This window comes from Brassica rapa, chromosome A06, assembly GCF_000309985.2.
Source record: "Brassica rapa cultivar Chiifu-401-42 chromosome A06, CAAS_Brap_v3.01, whole genome shotgun sequence".
NCBI lineage: Eukaryota > Viridiplantae > Streptophyta > Magnoliopsida > Brassicales > Brassicaceae > Brassica > Brassica rapa.
The window spans coordinates 3399826-3421300 of NC_024800.2; the positions used below are offsets into that span (position 1 = coordinate 3399826).

Consider the following 21475-nt stretch of genomic DNA (forward strand, 5'->3'; position numbering starts at 1 on the left):
CTACCCACAAGAGAAAAGATGAAGACCGAGGCGTTAAAATAAAACAACATTTATTTATTTTCTCTCTATTGATCGATTGATTCAAAGAGGGATAAAACAAAAAAAAGGCGTTCTTCTTCGTTGCTGGTGAAATTCAAATTGGAGCTTTTGAAAATCCCCAGAGAAGCTGCCAAAAATCGATTGATTAGCAGCGACTTAAAAGCCCAAGCTTTCCCTCGATTTCACGAAATCGCCACCTCGTTTGTTTGATTGATTGATTGAGGAAATGGGAAGTAAAAGAGAAGAAGAAAAGAAGGAGAAGATTATTCGTGGGCTTATGAAGCTTCCTCCCAATCGTCGTTGTATCAACTGCAATTCCCTTGTAATCCCTCAAAGCCTATTTCTTTGTTCTGTTTCCTTTTTTGATTAGAAAAAAGGAGTCTCTTTTTTTTTTTTTAAATCTCTTTATTGAGTTTCGAGCTGATTGGTTTCGCTGTTAGTCTTCTGGGGTTTATCATTTTTGATGATTATATATGTTTTAGGATCGTCTAGTAGAGGAAACCTTTTGATTATTGTCTCTATAACTTATTTAAGTGAAGAGACAAGCTTGGACTAGCTAAAGCTTTCAACTTTCGTTCATTTGGTTTCTCTTTTGACTATATTGTAAGACTTGCGTATTGGTGTGCAGGGTCCTCAATATGTTTGCACCACTTTCTGGACATTTGTTTGCATGCCTTGTAGCGGGATTCAGTGAGTGTGCCACCTTCCTCATCTCTCTGATATATGATGTAGTGAATATGTTACTACTACCTTTTCTTGTCTTCTCATAATTTTGTTTTGATCAGTCGTGAATTCACTCATCGTGTGAAGTCTGTATCAATGTCAAAGTTTACTTCTCAAGAGGTTGAAGTGCTTCAAAATGGTGGTAATCAGGTAACATATTTGATGCTAGCTTTCTAGTTTTTAATTTTTTTTCCTTTCTGGAGATAGATGTTTGTCTTTGTAGCTTATGAGTTTCCTGTTTTCAGCGTGCCAGAGAAATATATTTGAAAAATTGGGACCATCAACGGCAGAGACTTCCAGACAACAGGTTTAAATCAGCACTTTTACCTCCATGGTATCATGTTTAATATCTCCACGGTATCATGTTTTTGTTGTTTCTTTGGCAGTAATGCTGAGAGAGTTCGCGAATTTATTAAAAACGTGTATGTCCAAAAGAAATACGCAGGAGCAAATGCTGCTGACAAGCCTCCTAATGATTATCAGGCAAGTGTTTCCCTGTTGCTAGTACTAATAAAAGATTTTCACTTGGAAAGTAGAGTAATCTATGTGGATTTTGAAATCTTCTTTTGAGTTGCTCTATAGATTCAACCATGATCATGCATGCATCAAACGTTTATTTATTTTCCTTTTCCTGTAATGCAATTGACAGAGCCATGGAAGTTCTGAAGATATGACTCGACGGGCCAACTCGTATCATTCTTACTCACAAAGCCCTCCTTACGACTATCAGTACGAAGAGCGGCGTTACGGAAAGATACCCTTGGGACTTACCGGCAAGTCTGCTTCAGTAAAAGGTCTTCATTCTAAAGCTTCTAGTTTTGTATACAGCCCTGGACGTTTTAGTGATCATACGCTTGAAGACCAATTCGCAAATGAGAGGTCTGCTCCAAGGGCTTCAGATTTTTCTGCCTCAAGTGGAGGAGATACTTTTAGGTCTGAAATACAGTCCCCAAATTTCCAGCAAGAAGGTGGGTTTCGTAGTCCCCAGTCTCAGCATTCAAATGCCCCTCCAAGTGAAAACTTGTTTCCAGCCAAGCAACATCAGGTAAAGTTTAATCCACCTCCTCTAAAAGGCTTCTTTGTATCTCGCTGAGAGTTCATGATGTTCCAACTTCTCAATCTTTCTTTTCAATTTTTTCTCATTCAGAGAACTACGTCTCTTGGGAGTGTCAGATCAGTTGACAGTAATTCCATGTCTATCAAGTCATATACTTCGAGCGGTTTAGGGGAAGGCGTATCTGAAAACGCTCAAAATATAGGAAGCCAGCAGCAAGATAAAACATCTACTCCAGTTCCTCCAGTAACAGATTCTACAAAGGCTCCTATTGATTTGTTTCAGTTACCAGGAGCGCCAATGGCTCAATCAGTCAGTACATTTCAACCTTCAGTTGGAGCTCCATCCCCACCTGTGAATTTTCATCAACCTCCACAGACGCACTCATCCACTCCAACAGATTTGTTTGCTCCTGGACACTTGGGTCAGAAACCCACTTCAGGACCACCTGACTTGTCTGCGTCTAAGAACGATGGATGGGCTTCTTTTGAGAACCCAATACCTGCTGCAAAATCTACAAACATTACCACCTCCGCTGGAGTTCCCGAGATGGAAGTGAAAAATGAAGGCATCCCGCAGCCTAGCACAAGCATGCAATGGCCACCTTTATCATCAATCCTGGAACAGCATGCTTTGTCGGTATCAATTCCGTGGCAGGATGATCACTCAAAGGTTGTAAAGAATGTTGCCCATAACCCGGTTAGTCTTTACTCTTTATCCTCTATTTTCAGTTAATTCAGTTAGGTTGCAGACTTGTGTCTGAAATAACGGCATGATTTTACTGTCAATAATTATTAGCATTCTACAAGGTATGTGATGAACTAACTCGTAGTTGACCTGTTTTGAGCAGCCCTGGAATGCCTTTCCGGACTCTGTGGAGGCCAGTTCTATGGATAACGCTAACCATTTCCACCAACATGGACCAAGTATTTCGCAATCTAACAGTGATCAACACCATTTGCCACAAGTTGAGGTTGTTGTATTTTCCCTTATCATGCAGGTGTATTCTAGATGAATCTCTCCATTAATAGTTCTCTTATGATGTCATGTCACAGGGGTTAAGTAATGATGGTACCCAGACAGGTGCTGACTCTTCTGGTTTTGGCTTTCCAGGGAACATTGTCATGGCACCAGCCTACTCCCCTTACATGGTTCCACTTTTCTCTTAGAGGCTTATCAATCACCCTTGCCTATCAGTCATTTTGTTTTTGATCGATTTAAAATCTTCATTTGCAGGAAGAATCTTGGCCGCCTGTAAATGATCAAAAGTCAGCTAATCCCTTTGATCTCCCTTATGATTCCGAGTATGAATCAAATGACATGGTATGTAGAGCCCTGTCCACACTTTCCTTATAAGAAAATCAGAATTCACACCATATGCAAAGGTGTAATATTGTTTAAATCTAGGGAATCTAAGTTGCATAAGTTCTGAGGGAGTATCATATTCTTGTCTGATACAACAACTATTTTCTCATTCTATTTCCAATTCTGCAATTTGCCTGATCTTTGTAGTGTAAAATTTTCTTGAATGTGAGAACTCCGCTTCATTTTTTAGAAAATAACCTCTTAACATAGTTAATCCGAATGGTCATCTTAGCAAAGATAGAGTAGGCAAGGTGGCCTACATTTCCCGTGTGTAGTTTATGAATCTATTGCGCTCCGCCATTAGAATCCTATGATTGACAACTTTGTTTTGGTTGTGTTTAATGCCAGTTCTTGGACATGAGTTCTTTACATGGGGCGCTGCCCGACATCCAGACCCCACCAAACTTCTTTAATGATGTATCACAACCATGGCTCGCTCCAGATTCTGTACCCTCGTACCTACCTGCTCCAGCAGGCGCACAAGGTGATATTACTTACATGCTATGAAACTATACTCCTATCTCTTTAGAATTAGATCCCTACAAGAAAAAAATATCATCACACCATGTTGCATGAGAGATTAGTAAGCGAGTATCCTCCATGTTCACTCCCTTGGAAGGAAAATGCTTCTATCAGATTAAGTTTGGGTTGAAAATATTCCACTGATGGGGAAAATGATTGTACAGACTACATATATTTTCAAGTTTCACCCTCTTGGGTTGTCTAATTCATTGAGAACCTGATGCAGGTGGCTTATCATGGATGGCAGAGCAAGCATCAACATCCCAACTACAGTAAGTTCTGCTGTGTGATATTGTTAATATTTAATGATGTTATTGGCTGTAAGAGTTGTATGACTCCTATGCTTTGAGTGAATAATCGAAGAAGAAGTGCCTTTTTCTGTTCGCTAATGTGATGGATGATGCTTCGATTGGAACTTTTTTATATTTTGATCATGTGGGGCTGCTTATAGTTTGTCTTGTTGCCTAACATGGGTGTAGGAATCCAGCAGCACAAGGCCATGTTGCATCTACTGGAGGAAATCCATTTGCTTAGAGACTCCACGATCTGCTTCATCTTCAGTGCTTCTATTTATTTTATTTTTAAAAGAAACCACTCTTGTCAAAGCATTGTGTTAATTTTCTTAGTTCAAAACCAACTCAGCTGTATGTACGTTTTGAGTTTTGAGTGTATTTGCAAGTGGGACTTGAATGCCACGAATAAGTCGAGTAAACCAAGAAGCCATTCGAACTAATCTTCTCTTCCAAGAAATTATACTTCTTTGTCGGTCCAACACTGGCTTGTAGAACACTTTCACATATCTACTAAATCAGAGACTATCCATTTAAAAACCCAAATCAGCTTTACCTGATGGGTGTACATTAGCAGTTTTTTCCCCATACAAACATTACTCAAACACTAAGGTGCAAAACATGGATTGAGGCAACATAATCAGGATATCATTTACTTGGTTCCACTAGAATCTTGGTTAACTCAGAACATCATCAAGTTTGTTGACACCCCCACAACAAACGGCTCCATCAACAACCGCGTCAAGAAGTAAAAGACAACGCCAAGCATGATGGAAATGGGAAGAGCCGGAAGAGCTTTGTTGTAGACGGACAACAAAATAAGAGTGCACCCAAGCCCCGAGATAATCGCAAGGTAACACGCATACACAGTCATCAGATCATACATTGCTGCTCTACCAACGAGAACACTGTAGAAAATAAAGTCTCCAAGACCAAGTTTAATCCCTCTATCGATGTTATCCGACTCCTCCACCAAACCTCTTGGTTCTTCCCTGTTATCTCCCCACCCCATCAACTCAACCAGAGGTGACATTTCTTCCTCCGCAACACTTTCTCTGTTCCCGATACTTCCTAACTCCCTTGAGGGCTCTGAAGATACAGAAGAAGCAGAGTGTCCTTCCCTTGACCTCCCAACACCATCTACACTGTCTATATCCATCACTGCAACAGCATTATAATCCAGGTTATGAGTTGCAGCACCATCCCCAACTGCTTGCAGCTCTACTGATCCAGAATCCAAAACCCCACCACCGCCACCAACCAAAACCCGCAAACTCGAGCCACCACCACCGCGGTGACTCCTTGAAACAGTAGGCCTAGCTTCATAAACCATGGCGGGAAGTTCCTCGTCGCGCGTCGAAGCAAGCTCAACCAAGAGCTTAAGAGGTCCACCAGGAGCCAAAACAGCAACCAAATCATACAAAGCCAACGCCACGAGTATAAACCAAGTAGTCCACTCAGGCAACTTAGTAAACCAAGCCGCAACAACAATCCCCATCACAACCATATAACACTGCCTCACCACAATCGGCATCCCTTCCGAAAACACAGACAACGTCCCCAAGATCGTGAAATTGAACAGCAGTATAAAGCACGTGATCGAATCAACAGGGATCGAGAAATGCTGGATGATCGACAAGAAAATCGCGCCTCCCATTGTACCTAAACCAAAGCCACACAACAAATCAACAATGAACAAAAGCAAACCATAACAAACACTAGGACTCCGACGTGTATATGTAGAGATTTTTGTTACTATTAACAGCCACGATGAGCAAAAGCAAATCCTAACAAACACTAAGGCTCCTATGAGTATATATAGAGATTTTTGTTATTGTTAACGGCCATGCAGTGCGGTTAAAAGTTGTTAGGTTTAACCTAAGACGAAGAAGGCGGAGAAGCGCATGTAGTGTTTGAGGAAATTGGTGAAGTTGAAGTAGAAGAGGAGGACGAGGACGAAGGTGACGGCGGCGACGAGGACGACGAAGACGATCGCGTTCTCTAAGCTGCCTTCGAGCTTGACGGTGGCGGAGTCGGAGGGGTTCTCGATGTAGATGAGGTTGGCGGCGGTGCGGATCTGGGGGTCGGAGGTGACGGAGAGGGAGTAGGTGAGGAGGACGACGAGGAACATGCAGATGGAGACGGGAGCCATCACGCCGATTATCTCGACTCCGAGGGAATCGAGGATGCTACTTGACTCCATTGGGATTCCACCGATGAGAGGGGAGGAGAGGAGAGAGTTAGTCGTCTTCTAACTGACCAGCTCGTTTACACGGTTAACCGGATATTTTCATCACAGCCACTTATAAATAAGTAAATTTCAAACAGACCCTTGTATTTATCAGTGTTTTACAAATCAGCCTCGGAATAAAGGAAATAAAAGATTTTACCGTTTTGCTTTTCCGCATCGTTACAAATAGATCCTTGTACTTATCAATGTTTTATAAATTAGCCACTGTATAAAGGAAAGACAAGATTTTTTATCGTTTTGCTTAGGCATGGGCCTTCGGATCTTATCAGATTTCAGGTTATTCGGATCTTAGATTAAATTTATCGTTGTGGGGCCAATTCGATTTTTATAGGATCCGGGTCGTCTAGTTATCTAGGAATCACTAATAGCATCTATTTTCAATTTCTAAAAACTTCGGATATTTAAGATTTTGAAACTCGAAAAATATTCAAAAAACATAAAATAAAAAATACATGTAATTTTACCTAAATTCTAACCTAAAAATATCCAAAATTTTATCAAATTACATGAATTCTATTTTTAAACATCTAAATTTTATTCAAAACCCAAAACTTTATCCGAAAATCCTAGTCCAAATTTTTTTAAAAATATTTGGTATACAAAAATATATCAAACACTCATATATACCTAATATATATTAGAAATTTCAGGTATTTTAAATACCTTATAAAGTTTTGAGTTTGGTTCGGGTCGAATCCAAAATCCGGTTTTTCAAGTCGGTTCCGGTATGAATTTTGGTTCCCGGTTAAATATCCATGCCTAGTTTTGTTTTTGGGCTCACTACTTATAAATAAGTAAATTTCATACAGATCCTTGTATTTATCGATGTTTTACAAATATGGAATGACAAGTTTTTTTAATCGTTTTTTGCAAACCATTTGTACATAGATAAATTGCAAATAGATCCTTGTATTTAAAAATGTTTTTAAATTAGCCTCGGGATAAAACAAAGACAAGATTTTTATCGGTTTGCTTTTTGTGCACATCCAGGAGGAGCGGAGCAAGAGAATGTCTGCGGAGGAGATACCGGACGAGCTATGGAGGAAGGTACTAGAGATTGGCGTAAAGTCATCGACTTTCTCCTACAAAGACCTCTGCTGCATCTCCATCTCCTCTCGCCGTCTCTGCCGACTATCCTCCGAAGATTGCCTCTGGCGCTTTCTGCTCGCCATTGATTTCCCCACCCACACCGACTCTACTTCTGAATCTCCGACCAAGTTTGTCTACAGGACAAGGTAATTGATATATAAAAATCACCAGCAAGCATCATGGAGAAGTATTCTAATTTTGGTGATGGGAGGGATAGGTTTGAGAGGGAGAAGGAGAGGAGACTATCTGCGCATAGAAGAGCTCTGCTGAGGAAGGAGAGTGAGATTTTGGAGTGGGGGAGGAGGATTCGTGAATTGGAGAGGAGGTTATCAGAGGAGGCAGAGAGGTTGCAGGCTGCTTCTGTTGAGTTTTCGAATTTGCAGAGAGTCAGGTAGTGCCTAATCCAATCGTCAGATTCTATAAAGTTTGTTCTTTTATTGTTGTTTTGATGAATGAGAATGATTTACAGTTTGAAAAGATGATTCTTTGTTGATCAAATGATCTATTTTTGGGCTCTCTCTCAGGCAAGCATCAGTAGCTTTGAACGTTTGGCAGCCTGAGGTTGTTCGCGGCAGACAAAAGCAAATGGTTGAGCAAAACGCTGTTCCTGTCGAGGGACGGTTGCGTGCGCTTGAGATGGAGATTAAGTTATGCAAACAGCAAATCACCGGCGTGAACAGGGCACGTGTGAGTATATCCGCTAGCGTTTTCACTTCCACTAGTTTGGCTTTTTTAAACCGTCTCTTAGAATGTTTTCTCTTTAAATTGCAGAGGGAGGTGAAACAACGATTTGACGTGGCTAGGAAAGAGCTAGAATCCATGAAGTATCATCCTTTACGAGATTATAAGTCTATACGTAGTGGAGACCAAGCAAGTAATGCCAAGAGGAAGAAGTTGAAAACGAGCATTAACTGTAAGTTTTATGAAACGTTTCCTCATTTTTTTCTTCATTTAGGATCAATATTGTTGCAACCTAAATGGGTAGTTAAAACAAATGTATGATGTTTAATGTTTGAGCTTATTGATTTTACTTGTTAATCTTTTATGATCTTACTTATGAACTCTTCACTGGATTTGGCAATAGCAGTTCCGGATAAAAACCCAGCAAGACCCAGTAACAAGAAGAAGCTGTTACACTTAGAATCAGAATGATGGTCGGCTTGAACCATTCCACAGAGAGACAGATAGAGAGCGCTGTGAGTTGTTGTTGTATTATTACTGCTTGTTGTTTCTTTTCCAGTTAAATTTTTTAGCAAGAACATTGGAATCTTGTTACAGAAGTGAATGTTTGGTCTTGTCTGTAATCCAATACTGCAGTATAATGAATAAAATGCATTTGTTGAAAATGAAATATTGGTACTTTGGTTGATCTAATACTCTGCAATAATCGTTCCAATAATACAATCCGGTTCAGTGACGGTTCGATGGTATTATTTAACAGAAGAACGTATAGCATCTTTAGTGGTTTTGGGAGGAAAATGATATCTCAGGAGATTTGGGGGGCTGCTAGTGTAAATAAAAACTGTTTAAGGAGAGAGTGTACGTGGTGTGCAAGGGACAGTGAGTGATTAGGATCCACAAATTGGCGCGAATTCCATGGGGATGAGAATGAAAAAAAAACCCCACCGAAGTAGAAGGATTCCTCTGACGCACAGCAATGTCACTCTCTTTCTATCTCTTGTTTTTTTTTGTTTACTCATCCCTATAATCTCTCTTTCACCTCTTTTCTTCCTCTCTCTATCTCCCACCTGTTGATCTCTACTCGTTTCTGGTGATCTCATCGTTATCTTTTTTTTTTTGGGTGATGACACCATTATTCTTTAGGACGTCTTGAGATTGGTGATTTGATTTTGTTTTTTTTCTCAGAAACTGTAATCATTGGTGGTCTGTTTGTGTCTCGGAATCTACAGATTTTATAGATTTCTTGCGTAAGAAGCTATTATACTACAGGAAAAATGTCCCAGAGATTTAATTTTATTGACTTGTAATCATTGTGAAGAAGAAAAGACTGACCAATATTGAACAATGGTACGTGAACGTCTTACTTTCCTTTAGATATCCTTTTGGCTATTTAAAGCATATCAACAACACACTATGATGATGCTTCTGTAAACTGCAGGGGACTCCAGTAAATATCATTGTAGGTTCTCATGTTTGGGTTGAAGACTCAGACGTGGCTTGGATTGATGGGGAGGTTGAAAAGATCAATGGAGAAGAAGTTGTGATCCAAGCCACAACTGGAAAGAAGGTTACTCACCTCACCAAAATTTTGTGACATTTCAACTTGAGACCTACTGTATAGTCCCAAAACTGATTTGTATCCATGTATTATAGGTCACTGCAAAGCTGTCAAAGATATACCCAAAGGATGAGGAAGCTCCTGCAGCCGGTGTTGATGACATGACAAAGCTGTCTTACTTGCATGAACCTGGTGTCCTTCAGAACTTAAAGATCAGATATGAGCTTAATGAGATCTATGTTAGTACCTGTTTCTTAGTTAACATAATGTGAAGACCTTTTTGACTATTTTACTGTCTTGACTTGGAATCTATTTGTTCATTGACAGACATACACAGGAAACATCCTCATCGCTATTAATCCATTTCAACGATTGCCTCACATCTATGATGCTCATATGATGCAACAATACAAAGGAGCACCATTTGGAGAACTAAGTCCACACGTTTTTGCTGTTGCTGATGTTGCATACAGGTGACTTCAATATTTTTATTTATATATATGTTGAGAATATAAGATGACCTTTTATCTATGTACACTCAGGGATATGATTAGTGAGGGGAAAAGCAATTCGATTCTTGTAAGTGGCGAGAGTGGAGCAGGAAAAACTGAAACCACTAAGATGCTTATGAGGTACCTTGCATACTTGGGAGGTCGTGCAGTTACAGAAGGAAGGACTGTTGAACAACAAGTTCTTGAAGTAATAAATGACCATTCTATCTCTGTGATCTTCTTATCTATATGAGCTTAATCCACTAACTTGTTTATATGTGCGTCCAGTCAAATCCTGTCCTTGAAGCCTTTGGTAATGCAAAAACTGTGAGGAATAACAACTCAAGGTGAACCAAAATCTTCACATAATAGAGTGCATGTGTTGAGAACTCAGCTGATTGTTTTAATATGCTTTGGCTCAGTCGCTTTGGCAAATTTGTTGAAATCCAATTCGATAAGCAAGGAAGAATATCTGGAGCTGCTGTAAGGACCTATCTTCTAGAGAGGTCTCGTGTGTGTCAAATCTCTGATCCGGAGCGCAATTATCACTGCTTCTATCTTCTTTGTGCTGCACCACAAGAGGTAACTTCACCCTGCCGCTCTTTTGGAATATATATATCTTATTCTTGAACAACTTGTTCCATAACTTAATAGAACTAAGCAGGAGATTGAAAAGTACAAGTTGGGTCATCCAAAGACCTTTCATTATCTGAACCAATCCAAATGCTACGAGCTTGTTGGTATAAGCGATGCTCATGATTATCTTGCGACAAGGAGAGCTATGGATATTGTCGGAATTAGCGAAAAGGAACAGGAAGCAATTTTCAGGGTGGTTGCTGCAATTCTTCATATTGGAAACATCGATTTCACTAAGGGAAAGGAAGTGGACTCATCAGTTCCGAAGGATGATAAGTCGAAGTTTCATCTTAAGACAGCAGCGGAACTTCTCATGTAAGTAAAAACATTTTCCATCTGAAAAGACGTCTTATCAGTTCATGAAAGCTAACTTGGAAGTCTTGTTTACAGGTGTGATTTAAAGGCTCTTGAAGATGCATTATGTAAACGTGTTATGGTCACTCCTGAGGAAGTTATTAAGAGAAGTCTTGATCCACAGAGTGCTGTTACTAGCCGTGACGGTTTCGCTAAGACAGTCTACTCTCGATTGTTTGATTGGTAAGTGGCTGGTTTTAGGAGTCAACAGTAATGTTATCATTTTAAATATTTTTGATGCTAAAGTGAATATCTCTAGTTGTGTGCAGGTTGGTAGACAAGATTAATAAGTCGATTGGACAAGATGCAAATTCTAGATCTCTAATTGGAGTTCTGGACATTTACGGATTTGAGAGCTTCAAAACTAACAGGTAATGAACCTTTACATGATCAAGGCTCACAGATATGTAGTCGGCAATTCTCTGCTAATACCTTTCTGCTGCAGTTTTGAACAGTTCTGTATTAATTTCACTAATGAGAAGTTGCAGCAACATTTCAATCAGGTAGGTTCTTGATTGTAGTTTTCAGCTTTGGTTCCAGAGTTGGTTTTAAATTTATTAGTTTCTTTTGCTATTTTCAGCATGTTTTCAAGATGGAACAGGAAGAATACACAAAAGAAGCAATAGATTGGAGCTACATTGAGTTTGTGGACAATCAAGATGTTCTTGATCTTATAGAAAAGGTCATTGTTTAATCAAGAAAAGACAATGTTATCAAAATGGATCTTTAACTCACTTTTTTTTCCTTTTCCTTTCCATCTGCAGAAGCCTGGTGGCATTGTTGCTCTCCTCGATGAAGCTTGGTAATATTAATTAAAGATCAAACTAGTTCCATAGTTCTTTTTTTGGTGATTATGCTATTTTCTGAACTAATGAGACGTGATTTTTTCAGTATGTTTCCAAAATCAACACACGAAACATTTGCAAACAAGCTATATCAGACTTTTAAGGCTCACAAGAGGTTCATCAAACCAAAACTCTCCCGAACCGATTTTACCGTTGCCCATTATGCTGGAGAAGTACGTTCTATATTCAAAATGACACAAGGGAATGTTATCACAAGTTTCTCATGTTCTTTTGAAATTTTCTTTTCAGGTTCTCTATCAGTCTGATCTATTTCTAGATAAAAACAAGGACTATGTGATCCCTGAACACCAAGATTTGTTGGGAGCTTCCAAATGTCCTTTTGTCGTTGGTCTTTTCCCTCCACTCCCTGAAGAAACATCTAAGTCTTCAAAGTTTTCATCCATTGGTTCTCGTTTCAAGGTAAGAATCTTATTCTATTGAATGATGTTCATGTTGTTTTAAGAAAGAGTGTGTTGCTAATATTTTCATCTGATTGATTCAGCTGCAACTCCAGCAACTGATGGAAACACTAAATTCTACGGAGCCTCATTACATCAGATGTGTGAAGCCTAACAATCTCTTAAAGCCTGCCATATTTGAGAATGTGAACATCATGCAGCAGCTGCGTTGTGGTGTAAGTATAAATAAGAGTAATAAAGGGTTATGAGCATGGTTCCGCTAAGCCTTTTTTATGTTATCAACTCTTAACCTTTGTGTTGTCTTTATAGGGTGTGTTAGAAGCTATTAGGATTAGTTGCGCAGGGTATCCAACACGTAAACCTTTCTTTGAGTTCATAAATCGTTTTGGACTTTTATGTCCTCAGGCTTTACAAGGGAGGTAATTAAACAAAAAATTTCAAAGTGTACCTCCTAGTGAGAGTTGAAAATATTGATTCTAAATTTTTCACTGAACAGCTATGAAGAGAAAGTCGCATGTAAAAAGATCTTGGACAGCATGGGACTTAAAGGATACCAGGTAACTATTCCTCAAGTATCTTTTGATTGTAACCAAGTGCAAACTCATATCTTTTGGTAATACAGATTGGTAAAACAAAGGTCTTTTTGAGGGCTGGTCAGATGGCTGAACTCGACGCTAGGAGAACAGAGGTGCTTAGTGGTGCTGCGAAAAAAATACAGAGACGAACACGAACTCATCAGGCTCAGAAACGGTTTATTGTTCTGAGAAAGGCCACAATATCTCTCCAAGCGCTATGTAGAGGCGAGTCAACTGATTTGTACATCAATAGTTGGAAGTACATTGACTTTGTCACACTATTTGACTAATTTTATGAAATATGAAACCATTTGTGTAATTTTCTCTCATTTTCAAATATCATAGGAAGACTTTCCGGCAAACTATTTGAAAATTTGAGACGAGAAGCTGCTGCTGTGAAGATTCAGAAGAATGGTCGGAGATATTACTCCAGAAAATCGTACAAAAAGCTCTATGTGTCTGCTCTTTCCGTACAGACTGGTTTAAGAGCAATGGCTGCTCATAAGCAGTTCAGATTCAGGAAGCAAACAAAGGCTGCCACAATTGTTCAGGTTCATGTTCTTGCGCCAATTATTCGCCAAAATCATCTTACTTTTCTCATGATCACTAACACATAGAATATCCTGTAACTCATGGCAGGCTCAGTGGCGTTGTCACAGAGCAAAAACTTACTACAAGAAGCTTAAAAATGGAGTGATCATATCTCAGACAAGATGGAGAGGCAGACTTGCTAAGAGAGAACTTAGGAAGCTCAAAATGGTACAACTGCTTTATTCGCACTTGCTAAATTGGTTTACTATCTCAAACATACTCAAACACTTTTTAATCTTCAGGCTTCAAGGGAAACAGGAGCACTTAAAGAGGCAAAGGATATGCTTGAGAAGAAAGTTGAGGAACTCACATACCGTGCCCAGTTGGAGAAACGTCTGAGGGTATCTGCCATAGCAACATTATTTTGACTGATCATTTTTTTTCTTGAAGTAGATATATAATAATGTATAGTGCTGAATAAAATTTTGCAGGGTGATTTAGAAGAAGCAAAGACTCAGGAGATAACAAAACTCCAGAATTCGTTGGAGGAAATGCGGAAGAAAGTGGATGAAACAAATGCACTGCTTGTGAAGGAACGCGAAGCTGCAAAGAAAGCAGCTGAAGAAGCTCCTCCTGTTATACAAGAAACACAAGTTTTAGTTGAAGATACAAAGAAGATTGAGTTGATGACTGAGGAACTGGAGAGTGTAAAGGTACTTTCTGTCTGTGGCTATCAATGTTCAATCAGTTATATCAAAATCAATTACATATGGCATCTCCTTCCAACAGGCTACTCTAGAAAACGAGAAACAGAGGGCAGATGATGCAGTGAGGAAGTTTGAAGAGGCTCAAGAGTCCCTCGATGACAATATGAAGAAACTGGAAGAGACAGAGAAGAAAGGTCAGCAACTCCAAGAATCTCTGACAAGGTAAGAATGTATCATCAAGCATCATATATGTAAATCTATGTATTTTTCTGGTAAATTTCATTTTTAAATGAGCTGAAGCTTGAAGTTAATGTGATCAGGATGGAAGAAAAGTGCACCAACTTGGAATCGGAGAATAAAGTCTTAAGGCAACAAGCTGTGTCCATGGCACCAAATAAGTTTCTCTCTGGACGCTCAAGGTCCATTTTGCAGGTAAATTATGACATTAAATTAAAACATGAGACCGCAAGTATGTTTTTTGTCTAAATGTCTGAAGTTGAAAATCTGTTTAATAATAACAGAGAGGTTCAGAGAGTGGTCATCTAGCAGTGGATACAAGGTCAAACTTGGTAAAAACATGAGTGAATTAACCAATACAGTTTACGTCTTAAATTAAGCTTAATGATGTACCAATGTGCTTTTAATCTGAATCAGGATCTTCATAGCAACTCAATGAACAACAGGGATCCCTTAGAAGTTGACGATAAACCACAGAAAACATTAAACGAGAAGCAGCAAGAGAATCATGAGCTGCTAATCCGCTGCATCGTTCAACCTTTGGGTTTCAAAGGGAACCGACCTATCACAGCATGTATCATATACAAATGCCTACTGCAATGGAGGTCGTTTGAAGTTGAACGGACCAGTGTCTTTGATCGCATTATTCAGACTATAGGCCATGCTATTGAGGTTGGCTTAGGTATTCAGTTATGATTGCAAGTGGTGTTTGGAATTGTAACTAATTTTTTTTTGCGAAAATTGATTATCTCAGAGTCAAGATAACAACAATACATTGGCTTATTGGTTATCAAATGCCTCGACGCTCCTTTTACTTCTCCAACGCACGCTTAAAGCTAGTGGTGCAGCTGGGATGGCTCCACAGCGGCGCCGTTCATCTTCTGCCACTCTATTTGGAAGGATGACTCAGGTATGTATATATGGTTTGAAATCCATCAGCACAATGTAGCAAAAGCTTTCTTAATATGTGTTTCTGTTAATCAGAGCTTCCGCGGAACACCACAAGGTGTGAATCTTGCAATGATAAACGGTGGTGCGGGAGGTGGAGCGGATACGTTAAGACAAGTTGAAGCAAAGTACCCGGCTCTGCTGTTTAAGCAGCAGCTCACAGCTTATGTTGAAAAGATATACGGAATGATTCGGGACAACTTGAAGAAGGAGATTTCTCCACTCCTTGGATTGTGCATTCAGGTAATCACATCAGCCACCATATTCACAACCACTCCCTAGTTTTTACGTGTCTGTCTTGACCTTCAAATAGGCGCCAAGAACATCTAGGGCAAGTTTAGTGAAAGGAGCATCTCGTTCCGTTGCCAACACGCCAGCTCATGAAGCTCTGATCGCTCACTGGCAAGGAATTGTGAAGAGTCTTACTAACTTCCTCGATACTTTAAAATCAAACAATGTGAGCTTCTTTGCTGCTATTATACACAGTTTCCTCTAAATAGAAAACAAGTTGTGGACAGTTCTGAGTTTTGAACCTTTCTATTTTTATGGGGTTTTAGGTTCCTTCGTTCTTGGTGTGTAAGGTGTTTACACAGATATTCTCATTCGTCAATGTTCAACTGTTTAACAGGTTTTAGCATCTAAAAATCCCATAATCGCTTAGTCTTTACTATCTTCTACTTAATCAACTGGGTTTCTTTTTGTTGTCCCTTCAACAGTCTTCTGTTGAGACGTGAGTGTTGTTCATTTAGTAATGGCGAGTATGTCAGAGCTGGCTTGTGTGAATTGGAAAACTGGTGTTTTAAGGCAACAGATGAGGTATCTTTCTTTCACTCTGCTATTATTTATTACTCAAGCAAAAACTTCTAAATTAACTGAAAAACAATTGCAGTATGCGGGTACTTCGTGGGAAGAGTTAAAGCATATAAGACAAGCCATTGGGTTTCTGGTAAACCCCTTTCGTCATCTTCTATCTAAATCTTTAAGGATGAGGGTAAAGTTAACAACTATCATTAATTCTTGCTCCAAAAAAATGCAGGTAATACACCAAAAACCAAAGAAAACTCTCGATGAGATCAGTCATGATCTTTGCCCGGTAAGATGATCCTTCCTCGCGCAAATGCTAAAGAAACGTTGAATTTGCTGATAAATTGAAAATGTGGGGGCAGGTACTGAGCATACAACAGCTATACAGGATCAGTACGATGTACTGGGACGACAAATACGGCACACACAGTGTCTCTTCAGACGTAAGTCACCTCAAGAAACTCATGATATGTGTGATTAGCTTATTATATACCTATCGCTCTCTCTCTCTGTGTATATGAATGAATAGGTTATAGCAAATATGAGGGTGCTGATGACAGAAGACTCGAACAATGCTGTTAGCAACTCTTTCCTTTTGGATGATGACTCAAGGTTACTACTTGGTTTGTACTAAATAAGCCAACAAATTTCGTTTTGGAAACTAAAATGGTAAATGATTTTTCTTGCAGCATTCCTTTCTCGGTTGATGATTTATCAAAGTCGATGGAGAGATTTGACATTGCTGATATCGAACCTCCACCTTTAATCCGGGAGAATTCTGGATTTAGCTTTTTATTTCCCGTCACTGATTGATCCTTGCCTCTACCTTTACACACCCAACGAGAACCAAAGTTAGCTCTAGTGTCTTCCTCCTTTACCAAAGTTAGATCGCTTGTGACTCAAGTAATATTAACTTTATTAATTCTCAAGGAGATTATACATTCTTCTGTTCAGTACTACAAGTCTACATCCACATTGGTCATGTGACTTATGTCTTAATGTTCGTTTTGAATTATTCCTCTCTGAAGGTTGAATGTTACGCAACCAACTCTTGTTCTTCGTCCAATAGAAATTACAAATTTCATTCCATTGGTGACGGAAATTGAGTTCTTTATGCAGATAACTTTTTCATAATAGATATGAAAAAAAAAATTCATAATAGGAAAAAAAAAAAGGGAAACTGCACCCTATATACAACAAAAATACACAAACTAACTAAAACTCCCCTCTCTCTTTTACTATCTCTTTCTAGGTCTGGGACATTTATCCGAGATCTGGATTCGATCCGAATATCCGGTGGAGCCGAATCCGGATCCGGATATCTTAATTTTTAGTCTGGATATTCGGATCCGTAAGTTTTATTACTAACTATTTCAAAAATAGTAATATCTATATATAAAAATTAATTTTATTTGATATATTTTCATTTTTATAATAGTATATATAAATTTTATGTAAATTTTGTAATATTATACATAGAAATAATTAAAAACATTGTATATATTTTTATTTTTAAATTATTTTTAATATTATATATATATATATATATATATATATATATATATATTAATATTATTTTTTATTTATTTTAAGGATCTAAATCTGGATCCGGATATTACAATTTTTAGAAAGATATCCGACACCCGGATATCTAAAAACTTCGGATCCGGATAAAGATGATAAAATTATGGATCCTCCAAATAAGGATCCAGATACCTTAAATTATCCAGATACCCGATCCGTAAGCCTATCTCTCTCTATTTTTTTTTCTCAAAATTTAATTTTTCATTTCTTTTTTGTTATTCGGCAAATAAAACGTAAAAGTATAAAATATCTAGTTCACTACAGTGGAAAACAATTTCAAATCAAACGACTGAATTTTAAAACTAATTATGTAAATCTTAGCTAACAATAAAAATTAGAAATATGATGTTCAACTATAAATTATTAAATAACACAAGATCTTAGCAATGTATATTGATCACTAATAAGAAATTAGTTTGAAATAATAATGATCCAATAACACAGCACATGACTAAATCATTTAAATATTTTTTTTCTTTTAAATTTCCCCATCGTCTTATTTTCCGTTCCCGTCCACGCGTCACTGTCACCACCGCCGGCGAAACTGAGCTTCTGACCGGGGTTTCATCGCCGACTTCTCTCTTTCGACAGATCCTCGCCATCTGAGAGTCAGATTCGAAAAAAACTCACTATCGATTCCCAATTCCGTTTTCAGATCTTCTTTAGAAAAAAAAAATGAAGAATCTTACACTCGTCGTAATGCTTCTCTGCTACTCGTTCGCCTCCTCCTCCGGAGATACGACGATTCACACGAACAATTGGGCCGTCTTGGTCTGCACTTCTCGATTCTGGTCAATTCTCTCTCACAATTTGAACAAAATTGGATTTAATTAATATTCTTCTCACAATACTATAACTAACTCTGATCTGTTGCTGTGATTTGCTATCTTGCTCAGGTTTAACTACCGCCACATGGCAAACACACTCTCCCTCTATAGGTGATAGAGAGCTCAAGTCTTTTTTTTTAAAACTCTTTCACATATTCTATTTCTTATATTTACTTGGGTGTTTACAGGACTGTAAAGAGACTTGGAATACCTGATGAGAGAATCATCCTAATGCTCGCTGATGACATGGCATGTAACTCTAGAAATCAATACCCTGCTCAAGTCTTCAACAATGAGAATCACCAGATTAACCTCTACGGTGATAACGTTGAGGTAACTTTCTCGCTGAACCAGGGCTTGTGGTTTGGTGGTCGTGGTGATTAACTTGAGCCCTCATACAGTGGTGAAACCACAAGGGTTCGAGTCCCGGCCTAGTCTGGACCACTTCTGTAGAGCTAGTTAGTACCCCCTGTATAATTAAAAAAAAAAAGAAAAAATCTTTGCTGGCTGCAAAGGGTTTAATGTATAGTAGTGAATGTTCTTTCTCTTGAGTAGTAGGTGTATTAGCCGTATCTCCATCATAGCACATAATCATTGAAACTGCTGTGGGCCCCTGCGAGAGCTGATTTGTATGATTAAATCAGGTGGATTATCGTGGCTATGAGGTGACGGTTGAAAATTTCTTGAGGGTTTTGACTGGGCGTCATGAGAATGCTGTTCCTAGGTCGAAGCGTCTTCTTAGTGATGAAGGTAGCCATATTCTACTCTACATGACTGGCCATGGTGGTGATGAGTTTCTCAAGTTTCAAGATGCTGAAGAGCTTCAGAGTCACGATTTAGCTGATGCTGTCAAACAAATGAAAGAGAAGCGTAGGTATGTTTCATGTGTTCTTAATGTGGCTTTTCCATGGGCCATATTATCTTTGTGGAACAATTATTAGTCATTGTTGTCTCATCTTACTTCTGGTGTATGACGTTATTCGGCTACTTCAGATTCAAGGAGCTTTTGATAATGGTTGATACGTGCCAAGCTGCCACCCTCTTTAACCAGGTACATCTTAGTCTCACTTTAGTTTCGTCTTTATGTTTCGAAGAAAGAACCTTCTCGTAAACCAACAGTTTGTTTAGTTTTGCTCTGCTTTTGGAGTTGAGATTTTGATATCCGTAATCCATCGTATCTTTACGGCTTATCCGGGGAGCTTGTTCTTAGCAGTTACTCCGGCTTATGTTTCATAGTGTACGAAAATTGACGACATCTAAACTATCATTTGGATTTTTCTCTTACGTTGTTAAACATTCTTAGCTTCAATCTCCTGGTGTTTTGGCCATTGGTAGCAGTCTTAAAGGAGAGAACTCATACTCTCATCACCTAGACTCGGATGTAAGTGCCTCTTACTATTTATGAAGGGAAAGTATATTTTCTCTTTTTATCACTGTATTGATCTCTACTTGTAATATTGTTTTTGCTTCAGATTGGTGTATCGGTCGTGGACCGGTTTACTTATTACACTCTTGCGTTCTTTGAGAGGCTCAATATCTATGACAATGCATCACTCAACAGGTACGATAAGTCAATGACTATGTAACTTTTGTCACCAAACATTCTTCTAACATTTCTTGTGCATGAGTTGTAATATTTTAACGAGAATGGTTCTCTCTGTATGTCTTACCTCTTAAAATTGATACGCCTTTGTAAGCTGAACCCTCTGATCTACAATATCCGTTCACCTCCTGTTGTGCAGTTTGTTTAGGTCTTATGATCCGAGACAGCTAATGTCTACTGCCTACTACCGAACTGATCTTTACCAGCCACATTTGTCAGAGGTGAGGAAACGATTTCACAATGTCTCGTTTTAATTTTGAAGAGGAAGCTTAAATTACTATCTTCTCTTGTGACCAATAAAGACTTAAGTAACCTCAGTTTAAGGTGCTTGTTCTATAGGGGCTGAACAGTGTAGGTTTGTCCATAAGGTCATCATAACATGTTCAGATGTAGAACTTGCACCTTCTGGATAGATTTTCAGTTTTCGTTTTGATGAACTACATATGTGTTGAGATGATTAATTTACTCATTCTTCAAGTTCACTTATTATGGGATTTAGGTACCGGTCACGAATTTCTTCGGTTCAGTTATGGAGACGATTCATACTGATTCAGCTTACCATGCCTTCTCGAGTAGAATCTCCAATAGCAAGATCAAATCCGATACGCCATTTAATCAGCTTTCCGAGCAAGATGTTAAAGAAGATCTTCGGAATACGAACAACCAAAACGATGAGTTGAAAACTGAGGTTATTGTCTATACTCCTCCCTTCTCTGATTTTATCACAAGTAGAGCTGTGCAAACTATCCAAACTTTGGAGTAATTTCTTACATAAAGGAAATCTTCTTATAACCAAATCATGAGTTTGAGCTGGGTTAGGCTGTTGAGCATGATCGACATATTCGCTTACTGGCTTGAGATCCACATGTGTGTTTGTTGTTGCAGAAGCAAAAATGCCCATACTCAGAAATGCGAGCAGACCTCCACGAGAAACTGAAGAAGATTGAAAATGTGGATACAATGGTTAACCTCAGCATAGCGGTGATGATACTCGTTGTAATGGTGTCATCATCTTTGTTATGATTATCAACATCATCATCTCCTACTTCAGTTAATCTCCCCTGTATGATCGTAACAGTTGCAGTTTGACATCATTGTACTACTTCAAATTTCCTCGATAGCAAATAACCGCACATGCTGACATCAAATTTTTAACTTCTGTTGTTGTTGTTAACTCTTGATGCAGAGGTTCGTTACCATTACAAATGTTAGCCACATCTGCTGCAGATTAGTTGACTTTTTGACAGAGTTTACAAGAATATAATTATTTACGCAGTTGTAATTCTTAAAATTTCATCATTTTATATTATTGTTAATTAAAGAACCACGTTTACATTAGTCA

At 38.6% G+C, this 21475-nt stretch overlaps 5 protein-coding genes across 6 annotated transcripts; 4 read left to right on the forward strand and 1 right to left on the reverse strand.

Moving 5' to 3' along the window:
* The first annotated feature begins 36 nt into the window (after positions 1-36).
* On the forward strand, positions 37-4405 carry LOC103871612 (probable ADP-ribosylation factor GTPase-activating protein AGD14). Its single transcript, XM_009149874.3, has 13 exons — positions 37-361; positions 668-729; positions 825-912; positions 1008-1069; positions 1149-1245; positions 1412-1807; positions 1910-2515; positions 2667-2789; positions 2872-2967; positions 3053-3139; positions 3530-3665; positions 3930-3975; positions 4183-4405. The coding sequence occupies exons 1-13, from the start codon at positions 266-268 to the stop codon at positions 4235-4237; spliced, it is 1950 nt and encodes a 649-aa protein (XP_009148122.1). The 5' UTR covers positions 37-265; the 3' UTR covers positions 4238-4405.
* Positions 4406-4478: 73 nt separating this feature from the next.
* LOC103871613 (presenilin-like protein At1g08700) lies at positions 4479-6284 on the reverse strand. The gene is made up of 2 exons (XM_009149877.3): positions 5872-6284; positions 4479-5655 (listed from the first exon to the last, which is right to left on the reverse strand). Exons 1-2 carry the CDS (start codon positions 6194-6196, stop codon positions 4676-4678), a joined length of 1305 nt encoding a protein of 434 aa, XP_009148125.1. The 5' UTR covers positions 6197-6284; the 3' UTR covers positions 4479-4675.
* Positions 6285-7204: 920 nt separating this feature from the next.
* On the forward strand, positions 7205-8707 carry LOC103871615 (F-box protein SKIP24). Of its 2 annotated transcripts, none has more exons than XM_009149879.3 (5): positions 7205-7479; positions 7551-7724; positions 7858-8020; positions 8105-8246; positions 8418-8707. In XM_009149879.3, exons 1-5 carry the CDS (start codon positions 7253-7255, stop codon positions 8483-8485), a joined length of 774 nt encoding a protein of 257 aa, XP_009148127.1. In that variant the 5' UTR covers positions 7205-7252; the 3' UTR covers positions 8486-8707. The 2 variants fall into 2 exon arrangements, with proteins under 2 accessions (XP_009148127.1, XP_009148128.1); XM_009149880.3 differs by having other exon boundaries at positions 7206-7479; positions 8421-8707.
* A 145-nt stretch (positions 8708-8852) lies between these two features.
* Positions 8853-17208, forward strand: LOC103871614 (myosin-9). Its single transcript, XM_009149878.3, has 37 exons — positions 8853-9361; positions 9453-9581; positions 9668-9811; positions 9900-10045; positions 10115-10271; positions 10352-10410; positions 10486-10645; positions 10728-11014; positions 11090-11236; positions 11323-11424; positions 11499-11556; positions 11634-11735; positions 11818-11855; positions 11945-12071; positions 12148-12318; positions 12401-12532; positions 12627-12736; positions 12814-12874; positions 12940-13117; positions 13238-13443; positions 13532-13651; positions 13726-13824; positions 13915-14136; positions 14213-14352; positions 14451-14562; positions 14652-14699; positions 14785-15039; positions 15122-15277; positions 15352-15558; positions 15629-15772; positions 15873-15943; positions 16032-16131; positions 16205-16261; positions 16352-16408; positions 16482-16562; positions 16649-16731; positions 16809-17208. The coding sequence occupies exons 1-37, from the start codon at positions 9359-9361 to the stop codon at positions 16930-16932; spliced, it is 4593 nt and encodes a 1530-aa protein (XP_009148126.2). The 5' UTR covers positions 8853-9358; the 3' UTR covers positions 16933-17208.
* Positions 17209-18112: 904 nt separating this feature from the next.
* LOC103871616 (putative GPI-anchor transamidase) lies at positions 18113-21408 on the forward strand. The gene is made up of 10 exons (XM_009149881.3): positions 18113-18494; positions 18600-18641; positions 18719-18863; positions 19175-19404; positions 19524-19581; positions 19834-19911; positions 20003-20091; positions 20273-20354; positions 20633-20821; positions 21019-21408. The coding sequence occupies exons 1-10, from the start codon at positions 18379-18381 to the stop codon at positions 21154-21156; spliced, it is 1167 nt and encodes a 388-aa protein (XP_009148129.1). The 5' UTR covers positions 18113-18378; the 3' UTR covers positions 21157-21408.
* The last annotated feature ends 67 nt before the right edge of the window (positions 21409-21475 follow it).